The sequence below is a fragment of the Ctenopharyngodon idella genome, chromosome 4 (assembly GCF_019924925.1).
Source record: "Ctenopharyngodon idella isolate HZGC_01 chromosome 4, HZGC01, whole genome shotgun sequence".
NCBI classification, from domain to species: Eukaryota; Metazoa; Chordata; class Actinopteri; order Cypriniformes; family Xenocyprididae; genus Ctenopharyngodon; species Ctenopharyngodon idella.
In genome coordinates this window covers 10206002-10222739 of record NC_067223.1, presented here as the reverse complement: position 1 = coordinate 10222739, position 16738 = coordinate 10206002, and the positions used below count along the sequence as shown (strand labels likewise).

General features: G+C 36.0%; 2 protein-coding genes across 4 annotated transcripts in view; both read left to right on the top strand.

Moving 5' to 3' along the window:
• Nucleotides 1-3822: 3822 nt before the first annotated feature.
• Nucleotides 3823-12794, top strand: ing3 (inhibitor of growth family, member 3). Of its 2 annotated transcripts, none has more exons than XM_051890085.1 (12): nucleotides 3823-3990; nucleotides 4122-4193; nucleotides 5198-5298; nucleotides 5677-5742; nucleotides 5982-6078; nucleotides 6304-6375; nucleotides 6455-6571; nucleotides 7732-7871; nucleotides 8903-8927; nucleotides 9096-9282; nucleotides 10949-10987; nucleotides 11899-11938. In XM_051890085.1, the coding sequence occupies exons 1-12, from the start codon at nucleotides 3963-3965 to the stop codon at nucleotides 11936-11938; spliced, it is 984 nt and encodes a 327-aa protein (XP_051746045.1). In that variant the 5' UTR covers nucleotides 3823-3962. The 2 variants fall into 2 exon arrangements, with proteins under 2 accessions (XP_051746045.1, XP_051746044.1); XM_051890084.1 differs by having other exon boundaries at nucleotides 3824-3990; nucleotides 7732-7892; nucleotides 8737-8927; nucleotides 11899-12794.
• A 674-nt stretch (nucleotides 12795-13468) lies between these two features.
• Nucleotides 13469-16738, top strand: part of cped1 (cadherin-like and PC-esterase domain containing 1) — a 57521-nt gene continuing 54251 nt past the window's right edge. Inside the window, exon 1 of one of the 2 annotated variants that reach the window (XM_051891275.1) lies at nucleotides 13469-14498. In XM_051891275.1, coding sequence (XP_051747235.1) covers nucleotides 14100-14498 — 399 coding nt within the window. In that variant the 5' untranslated portion in view covers nucleotides 13469-14099. The remainder of the gene's footprint in view (nucleotides 14499-16738) is intronic. The other variant, XM_051891274.1, reaches the window with a different exon arrangement.

Here is a 16738-nt window from a genome sequence, read left to right as displayed (position 1 = left end):
AGCATGGTAATGGATATGACAATGTTAGTCTTTGTAGAATAGATCTGCTACGCTGCTGCTGCTGCTGCTGTTGATTATTGCTGTTGTTGTAGGTTAAAGGGATAGTTCACCCAAAAATGAAAATTATCTTTTGATTTACTCACCCTCAAGCCATCCTAGGTGTATATGACTATCAATGCATATGGTCGTCCGCCGGAAGCTAGTTATTCTGTTTAATAAAGTTTAATAAAGTCTTCTTTCAGATGAACACAATCGGAGATATATTTAAAAATATCCTGTATCTTCCCAGCTTTATAATGGTAGTGAATGGGGGGCACGATTTTAAAGCCCAAAAAAATGCATCCATCTATCATAAAAATAATCCATACGGCTCCAGGGGGTTAATAAAGGCCTTCTGAAGTGAAGCGATGGGTTTTTGTAAGAAAAATATCCATATTTAATACTTTACTAACTATAATAACTAGCTTCCGGCAGATGGCTGTACGTATCGATTTGCAAATTTTTGGGGGCTTCAAAATCACGCCCCCCCCCATTCACTACCATTATAAAGCTTGTAAGAGCCAGGATATTTTTAAATATATCTCTGATTGTGTTCATCTGAAAGAAGATAGTCATATACAGATGGCTTGAGGGTGAGTAAATCATGGGATAATTTTCATTTTTGGGTGAACTATCCCTTTAATGCTGCAGAGCAAGTACAGGAACTTTGTACTGCCAATACATACACTCATAAATTGCTGCGGGCATGTAAGACATACTGCTTCAGCACAAACAGCAGATATAGAATTACCTGTAGCAGATCTATAAAGGTGGAGCTGGGGAAGGTGCAGTGTTTCAGAGGAACTCTGAAAGTGCGCTGCAAACTGCTATAGTAGTTGCAGATGCGACATGAACTAATCAGCCTGTGCTATTAATGATGTAAATATCATCAGGCTGCGATAAGGTCCCATTATCCTGCGGCATCATGACAGAGCTTGATATTTTTACTAATATAACATGTGCACACTAATATAGTGCTTATATGAAAACTACATAAGAATAAACTCAAATAATTAATCCTACAATGCCATTTCTAATAAATAAATAAATAAATCTTTTGTTCTTTATGGTAATAGCTATTCTATAAGAAGGAAACAAATGGATGTCTGAATGTCTTTGTCTTATTGGAGACACTTTCAGAGAATCTTTACATCATACCTGACCAGTTAGGGACAACTTGGACCCGCTCATTTGTGGGTGCCTCATGTTAATTGCCATTCTACCTGCTTAACCAGTTTCTATGGTCATTACATGCTTCCCAAACGCATACATCAACAGTGCTTGGCGTGTATCCAGATCCCCGCCCCTAAGATATCGTATGCTGGGGTGAAGAGGTCACATCTGATGGCTCAATCTGCTGTTATCTGGGAATGTGTGTTGATTAATATTACTATCCTGCAGCTGTCCTGGTGGTTTATAGGCTAAGAGCATGTTACACAGGCAAATATTCATATACAAAAGCAGCAATAATTACAGTTTATGAAGCTGTAATAATAAGTCTGTAAAAATCATTCAGTCATGTGATAGATTTGAGCAAGGAAATGGCAGGAATTTAAGACAGACTTGCTAAAATAATAGATTTTCTTACTTGCATGCAATATTACTTATTCACCTCCCTCGTTTAATTCTCTCTCAAAGTGGTCTGTTCTAACACTCAGTTTAAATGTATTTCATTTTGTTAATTGTTGGGTTTTTAAATATATTAATTGTTCAGCAACTTAGCGACTTAAAATGAGTCATTAAATAGAAAATATAATTTTGTTAGAGAAAACTGTTCCGAAAAAAATATGAATGCAAAAACAATAGGCTACAGTACGCAAAAACAATATTGCATTGTTTAATTTGGATCAGCCTAACTGACTGACTGATATTATTTGATATTCTACTGTGCAAATATAGCACCAGGAAACTCAGATGAGAAGAAATATAAAAGGACAACTAGAAATAGCTTTCAAACCGCCACAAATGCAGATGGAACAGTCATCGGAGGAGCCACATTTCCTGTTTATGATCTCAAGCATATTTTTATTTGATCTAAATTGAGAGCTGAGGTGCAATGTCACTTTGCAGAACATTTCATGTCTACAGCTGTGTGGTAATTTTGTCTTGGAAATAAAATATTTTAATGGGATGTTTTAAAAAAAGCCTCTTTCACCACAACTGCACCAAATCATAACTGTCTACAATAAACGTGGGGTCAAGCTGAGGTTTCTTCCTCTCAAGAGACAGCTGGGTAGTTACATTGTCTTTCACGGGCAAATTTCTAGCGGTATGTTTTACAAAAGCCTCTTACTGGCAGCACCACATCTCTACAGCAAACGTCTGGATTGTCATCCCATATTATAGTCAGTGCTGCCCTCCAAAGGCCAACACAGCATAACCTAGAAGACTGTACACAAGTACAATGATTGTATGTCTCTCATAATCATGATGATGCAAACTGAATGGTTTGGCATGAAAGCCTATGGTTTAAATCTATAAAATATGTCTCCAAAAAAAAACAAAAACAAAAACAAAAAAACATTTCATTTTAACATTATACTTCCATTCATTAGTATTACACATGCACACACAAATTAGCATTTATATATATATATATGTGTGTGTGTGTGTGTGTGTACAGTTGAGCTCAAAAGCTTGCAGAATCTGCAAAAATGTTAATCATTTTAACAAAATAAGAAGGATCATGAAAATTGCATGTTATTTTTTATTTAGTACTGTCCTTAATAAGCTATTTCACATAACAGTTGTTTACATAAAGTCCACAAGACAAAAAAAATAGCAGAATTTATAAAAATGACCCCATTCAAAAATTTACCTTGATTCTTAATACTGTGTGGTTACCTGGATGATCCACGACTATTTTTTTGTTTTGTGATGGTTGTTCATGAGTCCCTTGTTTGTTCTGAGCAGTTAAACTGAGCTCTGTTCTTCAGAAAAAATCCTTCAGGTCCTGCAGATTCTTTGGTTTTCCAGCATCTTCTGCATATTTGAACCCTTTCCAGCAGTGATTGTATGATTTTGAGATCCATCTTTTCACACTGAGGACAACTGAGGGACTCAGACAAAACTATTACAAAAGCTGCAAACATTCACTGATGCTCCAGAAGGAAACATTTTTCTAGATTCCGCAAGGGGTATGTAAACTTTTGAGCTCAACTGTATATAGGGATATATATATATATATATATATATATATATATATATACACATATATACATACATACATACATATATATATATATATATATATATATATATATATGAAAGTGTAATGTTGAAGTGAAATGTTCTTTTAAGTTGGGGGCATATTTTACATATTTAAATAGCGTTTGGAGGCTATTACATGGATAAAAGATGAAATCCTCTTCATTTTTAACTAGAACCCCGTCCCCCCTTGAAATTCACTGCCTGGACTCAGTCCCGTTCATAGGCTATATATTATTTTTAGTGTAAAATAGTTTAATTTCAAATAGCCCTTTTACCCAAATAACTTTTACCCTTAAATTTTATATTTGAGGGCAGAAAAATATTGCGTTGAACCATCACATCAACATAAACAGTTCTAGAGAAAACACACATTTGTGTAATTAGATATCTGCATGTTGTCCATATTGTATCATAAATTATGGTAAATTTGAAACTACATCCACCGCTGCCATACCATAATCCATATTACATCCTGCAATTTGCAGCAGTGGATGTAGTTTAAAATAGCGCAATTAAAGAACTACAAATCCCATGAAAGCAATCACAAAAAGTCAGCTTCCGCGCAGCGTCCAATCAAATCCTACGCCCTTCACGTAAGCCCCTCCCCTGTCATCTTGTGTTTTTTCCTCCCCTTCAGTTCTCCGCTGTCTGCGACGCCATATTGACGAAAAACACCCTTTCACTAAAACGCCTGAAACACTCTCTCCGCCAGAATGTTGTACCTTGAGGACTACCTCGAGAGTGAGTATATGAGTTCTTTTAATGGTTCATGTTCGTATTAATGCGGTTAAGTGTCTGGGAGGGCTGTTTTGGAAGTGTGAAGACGTCGCAGCCGTTAGCCTGTAACGCGTTTCTGTTCTTCTCCCCGGCAGTGATCGAGCAGCTACCCATGGATCTCCGCGACAGGTTTACGGAAATGAGAGAGATGGACCTGCAAGTGCAGAGTACGATTCCAGTTTAAACTCACTCTTCTCCCTTAAAACATCACATATGACCTTGACTAAAGCAGAAAGTCCTTCATAACAGTGGGGAATTGTTAAGTGATTGTGCATGCATAATGAGCATGCATGTGTTATGATGTTGCATTGCATGCTGATGTGAAGTGCATAAAACCATGTGGAAGTTGAGCAACATGAGTGTAACTCGGATAAGGACAAACATGTGATTTGCACAAGCATGCATTATTTATTTTAATACATTATATTTTTACCGTCCACAAACCCTGTTGACACTGTCAGTGTCCCTGCTGATAATAGTCTTCATCACTCTGATCATGTGTGTTATAGTACATGCATATATTTTTTGACCGTTATAGGTTTTGCATGAAGTATAAACCATCAGCATTTGACCAACCTAGTAACTTATTTTAGTTAGTAATTTGAACTACTAGCCGTCTTTACAGTAGATTACTGGAACATGAGGTTAGAGAAATCTGTCAAGAACATGACCAGGTCGTATTTCACACCAAAATCAAAAGGAAAAAAACTAAACTAAAGTAAAAAAACTAATTAACAACTGTAAATTGTTTTAAGGTTTTTTTTTCTCACTATACAGAGAGAGCAGTTTTCATGTATAGGTATGAAACAGCTTCACAAACCACACAGTATCATAAAGTGTTTATAGTTCAGGATTTACACACTAATGTAGCAATCAAAATAGAGTAAATCACCATTTGAAAGTAATTTGACGCTTCAAATAAAGATTGTATCGTATATATCGATACTGGCGACAGTTCAAATGCCTTCAATTGTGACGGTTCATGGATCACCCTTTGTGGGGGTTGAACCTGCAACCTTTTAATGATCTTTAACCAGATCTTTGACCACTAGGCTACACACCACCTACTCCGTCAAAAGATTTATTTCCGTGATCTGACCATAGACTTACAGAGTAGCCAATCAGTGTGATTGGGCTCTTGACTTACTCCTGCCTCTGTTCCTTTGTTCAGATGCGATGGATCAGCTAGAGCAGCGGGTTAATGAGTTCTTTACTAACGCCAAGAAGAACAAGCCTGAATGGAGGGAAGAACAGATGGAAATCATTAAAAAGGTAAAGAACAGATGCTGTGCACCTCAGTTGATCCAAGTAATAAAAATGTTATTGATTCTGATAGTACTTTTTGTCCTAGCAGGAAATTCAAATGTGAAAACCTTTTACTTTTTTATTGATGCTTTTCAACAAGAGATAAAATGAAAATAAAAGACAATAAATTAGCATTTTTCAACATATTAACAGAGATATCAAGATAAAATCAGACAGATGTATTTCTTACTCACTGATTTGGTCACAAAATACAATTTTGTATGCTAACAAACAAAATTTATATATATAAGAGAGAGAAGAAAAAACCTTCAATATTTTTAATAATGAACGAATAGTATTGCAGTGGGGGATCATATGCACTCAAAGTGTCTTTCTCTTTGTCAGGACTACTATAAAGCTTTGGAAGATGCAGATGAAAAGGTCCAACTAGCCAATCAAATTTATGATCTGGTGAGTACTATTACTGAATGAGATGTTAAGGTGCTTTGTGTCAATACTTCATGTTTCCAATAGGTGGCGGTACATCATTGATAGTGAATGGGCAGCAGCTCTCAGGCATGCCTTTATTCCTGCTGTTTCATTTATCAACACTTTTCATGTGCTTTAATTTAAATCTCTTTTGATTTACCCTGGTTTATGGGAAATCTGCTGCTTCTTGATGTTATTGTGATGTTGGTGTCGCTATGTAGGTTGATAGACACTTGCGGAAGTTGGATCAGGAGTTGGCGAAGTTCAAAATGGAACTGGAGGCGGATAATGCTGGTATCACAGAGATCCTGGAGAGACGTGAGTGGCACCTGTCAATCACCTTCTTCGTAGTTTTAATGAAAGGGCTAATTTTAAAAAAAATGTTTTTAATTGGTAGCACTTAAATTACTTCTTGCTTAGTCTTCTTTGGAAAGGTAAAATAATGCTAGTATGAAAATGTCTGGACAGACTTTAGTAAACTGACCATGTTGTAGCTTTGTGCTGATTTTAAATTGCTTGTAAAGTCAGTTTTACCTCTTCCAGGGTCGCTGGAGATGGACAGTCCCTCCCAACCTGTCAATAACCACCATGTACATTCACACGCCACTGTGGAGAGTAAGCTTGTTTCAAGAGACTGTCTGCTCCCCATTTTTCTGTTCCAGTCTTCTGACCTGCTTTGTGTGTCTTTTGACAGAGAGGAAGTACAGCGCGCCAGCCCACCACACTACTGAACACGTACCAGAAAAGAAGTTTAAGTCAGAGGCCCTGCTCTCCACACTCACGTCAGACGCCTCTAAAGAAAACACACCAGGTAAAACACACATTCTCACTCCTCTTAAGTCGCCCTATAAAAACACATCAGACACAAACATACACTCTTTACTGACTTTACTTACATTTTCAGCTGGTTGACAATATTATTTCAACATTTGCAAGACTGTTCAAATGTGTTTTTTAATGTTTTTGAAATAATGCGTACCTAGACTGCATTTTTTGTTTATCAAAAGTACAGAACAAACAGTAATATTATGACCTTTTAAAATAATTGTAATATATTTTTTAAATATATTTTTCATGTAATTTATTTCTGTGATGGCGAAGCTGAATTTTCAGCATCATCACTCCAGTCTTCAGTGTCACATGAACCTTCAGAAATCATTCTAATATACTGATTTGATGCTCAAGAAATATTTATTATCATTATTAATGCTGAAAACCTATTTTTTTTAAAGCTTAATTTTTTGGTGGAAACTGTGAAATTTTTTTTTTTTTTTTCAGCATTCTTTGATAAATTAAAAGTTTAAAAGAACATCATTTATTTTAAAAAGAAATCTTTTGTAACATTAAATGTACTTACTGTCACACTTGATGAATTTAATGCATCCTTGCTGAATAAGTTTTTTTTTTTTTATCTTATTGACCCCAAACCTTTTTGAATGTTAGTGTATTCAGTTTTAAATCACTTAAAAGGGTGATTTATTTTATTTTATTTTTTATTTTTCCTGTCAGAGGAACAATCAATAAAGCTGAATAGCCGTTGTTGTCAAGTGATAATTCAAAATGATTTATGTAAGAACTAAAACAACACAAACTGTTAACTGTGTTTTTTTGTTTTTTCTCCATTAAATGAACACAAGAAAGAATGATGATTTATTTATTTTATTTTTTAACCTACATGCTCTATACTATTATGTAAGCATTTTGACAGTCTTTAGGGAACATAACGGCTAAATAAAAAGTGTATTAAAATCATTGAAATTTTATATTTCCAACAAAATCATTACAAATATATAGTGAATATTTAGAATAACTGCAACCCCAATCCCTATTGGCACATATGCTTGTGATAACTATTGAATGGTTCAGAAGAAATGATTTTTATGATGTAATGAGATGACTCATCACTTGTGTTGTATTGTTCCTCAAGTCTTTCTGGTTATATACTAAGTGTGATTTTTGTGTGTGTTGCAGGCTGCAGAGTGAACAGCACGTCGTCCTCTAACAGCTTGTATAACGTAAACTCCTCCCAATCGCTTTCCTCATACAACCTGAGCCCACTTCCTGCCGGGCCTGCTGCAGGGGCGGGGGCCATTTCCATGGCAGCAGCTCAGGCAGTGCAAGCTACCGCACAGGTAAAACCACCATCCTCCCTCTTCCCCTTTAATTCTAGAGCTATTTGTTCCCCCCTCCTCCCTTCACTTCCTTTTTCAACTATTTTTGGCCTTTTGGGGGTCTTTTTTGTGCTTTTCTTCCCCTTTCTGTTATTTTTGTATCAGATTATGTTATCGTGGCACTAAGGCCTTGTTAATTTCAGCATTCACTACACAGAGGCACTTTGATATTGTTCCTCGAGGGAAATCACATCGACACACCCTGTCCTGTAATTTTGGATATTTCATTAAGCCTTTTGTCTCCAGTGAGACTACGTAACATCAGTTATTGTTTTTATTTTTCAGCTTGTGTGTGTGTGTGTGTGTGTATGTGTGTATATATATATATATATATATATATATATATAATTTTTGTTGTTGTTGTTTTGAGATACTCTGAAAATGATACTGATCCACCATGGAATAAAAAATAAAAAAAGGTAATTGCGACTTTATCTCACAATTCTGACTTCTTTTTTTTTTTTTTTTAATCTGACTTTATTTCTCATAAATTCTAAGGAAAAAAAGGTCAGAATTCTGAGAAATATAGTTGCAATTGCAACTTTATATATTGCATTTCTGACTTTTTTTCTCAAAATTGTAAAATATAAACTCACAATTGCGGGTTATGAAGTCAATTGCGGGTTATGAAGTCAATTGTGAGATATAAACTCAATTATGAGAAAAAAAGTGCAAGTTAGTGAGAAAAGAAATCACAATTGTAAGATAAAAACAAGCTTCCATAGCTATGAAATTATCAGCACATTTCTTTAAGGAACTCAGGTGGTTTCTTCATCCTCTTTTAATGTGTGTGTGTGTGTTTCAGATGAAAGAGGGCAGGAGAACGTCCAGTCTCAAGGCCAGTTATGAAGCTGTCAAGAACAACGATTTCTTGGGGCGGGAGTTTGCTTTGAGCCGGGACTCCAGCAGTTACTCGTCTTCTGCGCTGGCTAACACCCTCACACAGCCCCTCACGTCCAGCAACAGCTCAGACTCCCGCACAGGACGCAAGACCAAGTAAGTCTGTTTCCATACTCACCTAATAGGTTCCTGAATGAGCCACCCAGATATGTGTTTGTGTTGCTTTTGTATATTGTACCACCTCTAGAAGCACAAAATGCCTTCCAAATTCATATACATTGGATTTTGTTTAACCACATTCCTGCTTTTTTTAAATTTTTTCAGAGGCAACACTAAGTCTTCCAACCATCAGTCCTCTTCATCCTCCTCTTCCTCTTCACTGTCATCCTGCTCTTCATCATCAGCATTGGCTCATGAGCTGGTACAGACCACAGTCACAGAAACTGACACCAGCAGTCAGGTGGACTGGACCTACGACCCCAACGAACCCAGATACTGCATCTGCAACCAGGTGTGTTCATGTCACATCTCTCTCATGCAGCGTACTGATTCTAGCGTCACTACTACTACTAGTGATTCTAATATTGGAATGATCTACTTTGATTGATTGCCTCGTGCTAATTAATTGGTATCACTATCTACATTTCAAAGCTTTGGTATGGCAGTAAAGATCTACACATTAAAGCAGTTGGTTAGGCAGATTTGTGTCGGGACGAGTCACAATTTCTTTTTCTCTGTCTCCTATTCCCTCGTCACTGTTTCTAATTAATGGAAAAGGTCTAAAAATAAAAAAAAGAAACAAATATTTTGGGAATTAAAAATAAATTATTATAATACTCATTAAAATAAATATATTATTATAAAATTCTAAAACAAAATATTTCTAAGTTCAAAAATAAAAAAATTAAATTAAATATTGTAAATATTGGCGAAGTATTACATTTTTTTTTTTTTTTTTTTTTTTTTTTGCACCCTGTATTTTGTCGTTTTTTTTGTTTGTTTTTTTGTTGTTGTTATTAATTTAATTTAAAATTTTAGTCCCTTATATCATACAGTAAGTATGATATAAATCTGTTTTTTTTTAGAAGAAAGACCTGATCAAAATTGCATAAAACGTTACAGAATAGACCATTTGGGTTTTTGCAAACAGCGATGATGTTTTTTGTTTATATCTCACATTTCTGAGAAGAAAAATCAGAATTGCAAGTTTATGTCCCACAATTCTGAACTGTTTTCCTCAGAATCGTGATATAAACTCGCAATTGTGAGGGGAAAAAATTCAGAATTGTGAGAGGTTTAAATGTTGTCAAATGTTATAGGTTTAAATATTACTTTATGCTGTAACTGTAGGGCTGATACATTATGCTTCCTATGAAATGCATATGTGAATATTATGTAGACCTATTGTTTACATCAAATTCATGCTTCAATAGTAGACTAATCATCGCAGGTTTCATCAGTCCAGTCTGTATGTTTAATGGCTTGGATCCATTAACGTCTGCGTTTAGCTTCAAAAGGCGTCTTCAGCGATGGTATACCGTATTATTTAAATTTTTAGATTTTTTTTTTTTTTTGCATTCTGATTCTGGCATCCAAAGGCACAAGACATTTTTTTTCTTTTATTCTGTGTATTTTGCCTGTTTTCCTCCACTTGTTACCACTGCTTTTCTGCCACAACAATGCACACACAGCTGCAAGTGACATACAATAACTGTGACGTCTGCTCCCAAATATTCTATTAAACAATAGACAAATATGACAATAACAAATGAATTGAAAAGGAAAAACATATCTTTTAAACTATTTTTAATCATGGCCACTAAAGCAAGATCATACAAGAAAGTCAGATCTGTTCAGGAAGGTGAGGTGTATGACTCCAATAACGGTTTGCAGAAGGAGTGTGTGTGTGTGTGTTTTAAGTTTATGTATGAGTGCAAAAGAATTGTCTCCCCCTGAATGCATTTGTTTTATGGCCTCAGTAATATTGCTTTTGTCAGAGTATATCAAAAATAGAAATGTGGGTGTGTGTGTGTGCGTGTCTCTGAATAGACATCAAAGACCAAACTTGCACAGTCTTTGTTCGCAGGTGCGCACATTCGTGACACTCGGCTGCAGGTGCGCGTGTGCGCGTTTGTCCCTAATGCTCTGTGTCTCATTCTCTCTCTGTCTTTGTGCAGGTGTCATACGGAGAGATGGTTGGCTGTGATAACCAGGATGTAAGTCATCCCTTCATCTCTAGAGACATACAGTCACATTTCCTCTTCAAACAACACATACTATCTGTGCTCTGACAGCTATTGTGACCCTTGGGCAGCTATGATTTTGGAGAGATGACAGCAAACAATAATCAGTATTATTGTTTCAGGGATCAGTGATAGAATATTATAGATATATAATGTATTAAATTTATAGAAGGACTATTTAAAATTACATTTTTAAAATTATAAAATATTAAACTTTATTCATATTTATTTTATTTAAAAAAAACAGCTAATAACATTTTTCTATTTTAATTTACTTTAAAATATAATTCTGTGTTGCAAAGCTTTTCTTTTTTTAAAAGATATTAATACTTTTATTCAGCAAGGATGTGTTAAATTGATAAAGTTACAGTAAAGACTTATATTGTTAGAAAAGATTTATATTTTAAATAAATGCTGTTCTTTTTAACCTTTTATTCATCAATGAATCTTCAAAAAAGTATCACAGGTTCCAAAAAAATATTAAGCAGCACAACTGTTTCCAACATTGATAATATCTGAGTATTAAATCAGCATATTACAATGATTTCTGAAGGATCATGTGACACTGAAGACTGGAGTAATGGCTGATGAAAATTCATTTTTGCATCACAGAAATAAATTATATTTTAAAGCAAATTAAAAACAAACTATTATTTTAAATTGTAATAATATTTCACAACATTACTGTTTTTTTTTTCTGTATTTTTGATCAAATAAATGCAGGCTTGATGAGCGTAAGAGACAAAAACAATAAAAATAGTAATGTGGACAAACTTTTGACCGGTACTGTATATATTTGCTGGTTGTTTTATGACGTTTTGAATGATGCACAATCAGAGAAATTGTTCATTTGATCCCGACTCTTTTCTCGTTTCTTCCCGCAGTGTCCGATCGAGTGGTTCCACTACGGCTGCGTGGGTTTGACCGAGGCACCTAAAGGGAAGTGGTATTGCCCACAGTGTACAGCCGCCATGAAGAGGAGGGGAAGCCGGCACAAATAAATGCCAAGTCACCTGGGCCAACCTCTCTGATATGACTGTCCCCCTCGACTGAGAGTGTACATGTTACATCACCATGAGATCGGGGTGTGTAGATGTGTGTGAGAGATCTTTGCCTGAAAGATGGTGTGGCTGCTGTGTGTGTTTGTGTAAATCACAACCAATTTGGGCGTTTTTAGCTGGTGAATCTAAGCACACACTGCCATCAAAACTTTTCCTGTTTTTATGTTTTTCTCTTCATCTCCATTAATCTTTATGGAGGCGGATGGGCGAGATGATATTGGAAGGCCCATTTATTTTATCATTCAAGACATTCCTCAGCTTGCCATGTGTGATGACTCTTCGCATCTGGCAGCTCCTGCTAATCCATATCGGCATAGTATGGATTGACATGATGCAGACTGGGAATTGTAGTCCTGAACTGTTTGATGAACTGCAAGTCTCAGAGACATTCAACTCTATAAAAAAAATCTTAAAGGATCCTGATATGAACGGATTACAACGGCAACAGTGACGCCCCATTGCTTGTCCAGTGAAAATGTTGTTTTGCTGGATTATTTGTGTGTGTAATGGATAGATGATGTATTATGCTCCGCTTAAAGGACAGATTGTTTCTTATTTTAGCAAGGAGCTCTTATGGTATACTATAGAACAAATGAACAACTGTGACCTGTGTGTATGTTTGTGTGTCTGTGTTTCTAGCCTGTACTGCACTGATGTGGTGATAAATTTTGAGAGATGTGGGGGGGAAAAAACAATAAAATGATTAAGAACTTTTGGTACACACTGTCTTTAAGTGCATTGTCAATGATCAAATACATTTTACAGTTTATTTTCCAGAGTAGATGTTTCTGGATCAATGACTTTTTAGTCCTTGAACAATGTTCCTATCAACCAATCGGTGCTCTCTGATTTTAGTTAAGGCTTGGGAAAAGGTGCTGTTCTTTTCATTTTAACTCATTTAATTTGCGGCCAACATTTACATTAAGTTTGAAGGGTTTTTAAAAAATAGTTATAGATGTTGTGAACTTTAAATTAAAGTTCAGACTCATGGGAACATTTTGCAAGGCTGGTGTAAATGAACAGAGCTGTTTAATTCCAGGTTGCATCTCTAAATTGTAACCATAAATGTAATATATAATATTATAGGGTCCTAATTAATTATTAAAAATCAGGACCACAATACATGTAAACATTTAAGTGGTCACTGCTAAAATAGTAAATAGAAGTATTGCTCTTTTAAATGAAACCAACAAAACAGCATGTATTCATATAACATTCCTATTTGCACACAACGGCATTATGTATAAGTATGTAGCTATATTCATATCAGAATAGCATTTATTTTGTTTCATTGGGCATCCAAAGAGTAAAATGCGTGCATGTTCTCACTTAGCCGGGGAAATGTTGGGAATAAACGGGTTAACGCAAACCAGGTGCGCACTTAGCAAAGCAAAAGAACAAACCCAAACACTCTCTTTTTTGCTGGCATTAACTTAAACAGTGTCTCCTACCGTTGATTCCACTTCAGTGTGTAACGTTAGATGAAAGGGGGGTCTCGAGACGCGTTTTTAAACGTTGAGGTAATTTAACTCTTTAAAAAAAAAAAAAAAAACCCGTAGCGTTTATGCGCGCGAGACCTAAAAACAGTGAGAAGCGACGCAACTACCACTGATGTCACGCTCGTCTACACTGTCCACCAATTTTAAAAACAAAATACTGTAAAATGACCGCTAACACACGTCCAGGAACGGACAGGCATTTAAGTTTTTAATATGTTTGAGTAACCTAGCCGAATTCACAACTTTAAAGCGGTTTGGTTAAGGGAGGCTCTCTCTGACAGCGCGCGCTCAGCGTGAAGGAGGCGTATCATTACTCTCAGTCATGAGGTTTCGCTGCTCCGGAGTGTTTTTAATCAACCGTGGGGCTCAGCAGCTTTGAGAAGAAGAAAAAAAAAGAAGCCTTCAGAGAAACTTTTCACTGTTTGGACACTCGCACCGTTGAAACGAGACTTTTCACCACCAGCTCTGACGCACGTCGAATTAGTTCAAGATTTTCCATGATCATGTCATGAAGCGTCTTCAGATATGTGCGCTTTTACACAGCGCGTCGGATTCCTGAACTGCGCGTTTGAGCGCTTGTCGCTCGACAGCGCAGCCGTGATCCTTAGGGATGATGTGGGGACCAAACGCACATTCCCAATGGTATGTCTGTTGACTCTATCCAGGAGCGTTTGTGCAGAAGTGGGAATGCTTTTCCGTGGGATCTGGACGCTACGCCGGAGGTGCTGCACGGGTCCCCTTCTGCTGTTGGGGATAGCGGTAGGGCTGTTTTACCACACTGTGACTATGGACCGGGACAGATCTGAGTTCAAATCCAGTCAACGGGACCAGAGGAACAAATCAGCGGTGTTTGATTATAAACTACTACTCAAGAACCCAGAGAGACTCATATCTCTACTAGAAGCATCACATACAGATGGTTTTGTAAGTAGGATACTTTCTTGATGTTTGAAAGCTATATATATATATATATATATATATATATATATATATATATATATAATAACTAAATATATAAACAGCATATATGATTTCATCATTGCCTATAACAATAATAATAATACAATTATTATTATTATTATGTAATATTACAAAATTATTTTACAATATAGAAAAATAGAAATAAAATATTTAAAATATAATTATTAGGCTATATATTGCTGCATTAATGTTTTATTCATGTATTTAACTTAATGAGTAATTAGTTATTTATAATACTGAAAAGAATATTTAAAATATTTAATACTCATAATATTACAGCATTAATACATTTAAATGCAATTATTTATTAGTTTATTATTCATGTATTTTAAATTTGATTCTCTTTACATCAAATAAATGGTGTCTTTTTTAATTGCCATTAAGTTATTTTATATTACTTTTTTTTTTTACTGTATGCATTTAGATTGATATGAAAAATAACATTGAAATTTTATTTCCAGTGCTGTATAACAGATGTGTCGCTGGAATTCAGCTGTATTACGTTGTCCAAATCAAAAACTTTATTTCTAAGATCTCATCGCAGGCAGCAAAGCTGTTGCATTGGGATACCTATCTTCCCCCCTTTAGCATGAAACCCCTGGTTAAAAATAGCCAGTGAGTATTGTTTATTTATAATGGGAGTCTTTGTTGGGATATTTTAGGAGGAGAAACTCAAGGCTGGACATTCATTGGTTTAAGAGAGCACATGAAGGAGGGGTTATTTATGAGTACACACACATGCTTTCGTTAGAGCTGGGATGATCGACATCTGCGGGGAAGTGTTATGTCAGTATGGGATAGAAAGATCTGAGGAAAGATGCCGGGAATAAAGAACGGCTGTCATGTAGGATGCCCAGTCATATAGGTTAATTTATGACTTTTGTATGAGGAGGGTGGAGCAGGTGTGCACAAGAGAGAGAAAGAGTGCGCAAAGCATGAAAAAGTGAGAGAGAGGGAGAGAATTTGGGAAACAGATTTAGGGTCAGTGATGCAGAAGATGAGGGCAGGAAAGCAATGAGAGGTGAGAGAGGTTTAGTTTTAAGCCCTGGCTGCGGCATTATGTCTTCCGATAATCCCGTGCTAACTAACTCCAAGCAGGAAGTATACACTGAGAAGCATGACAGCTGTCCTCAATCAGCTGTTAGTGAGCCCTGCTTGAGTGTATGTGTGTGTTCAGTCGGATAGAGTTATCAGTCTGTGCGACCCTCAGTGGCTCTCTGATGTGTTTGGAGACCGGACTGTGCCCTGTAGTGTCTGGTGCTGCCATATAAATCATCATAAACATGTAGGTAACTGAGTTGGGCTGCAACTGAAGTATTACCTAGCGCAGTTGTGGGCATCATGACTTGTTATTGCAAATATGTTTGTGAGTATGTGGGAGTTTGTCTTGTCGAATTAAGGATTCTGGGCGTTTGTTTTGTGTTTAGAAGTTTCCCACTTCACAACTACAAGAGTAAGCATCACTATAACATATAAGCTGTCATATTACATTATTCATAGTTCATAATGTTCATTTGAACAAAGTGCCTATTCCCATGGTTGCTGTGCATACTGTGAAAAGTGAAAATTTCCCATCCCACAAACCATTTCTGTCTCGTTGCCCCTAGAAACCAATGGAGAACGGACATTCATGTTAACGAAGTCACTTCTGTCTGTGCTTTTGGACCAGAGTCCACCTGGTTGTGATCCAGAATCACACAATTGTATTCACTCACTCAGCTGATTAACTCCTAGTGTTTACACACACGCATACAGAGTGAATGTGAATAACTGCTTTGACTGCTGCCATATGTCAGGCTAATATGAACCTCGCTATGTAGTGTTTAGACATCACACTTTAGCAGCCAGGAAGGTTGTAATCACATACTAATCTCACAGAATCTACACTTTATATATATATCTACATTTTATAATATAATTAATATAATATAATATTTTTATATTCATAATTTTAAATGTATTATTTATTAAAGGGTTAGTTCACCCAAACATGAAATTTCTGTCATTAATTACTCACCCTCATGTCGTTCCAAACCCGTAAGAACACAAATGAAGATCTTTTTGATGAAATCTGAGAGCATTCTGTCCCTCCATTGATAGCTACACAAATGACACTGTGACGCTTCAAAAGGTTCATAAAAAGATTGTAAAACTAATCCATATAATTGAACTACTTAGTCCAA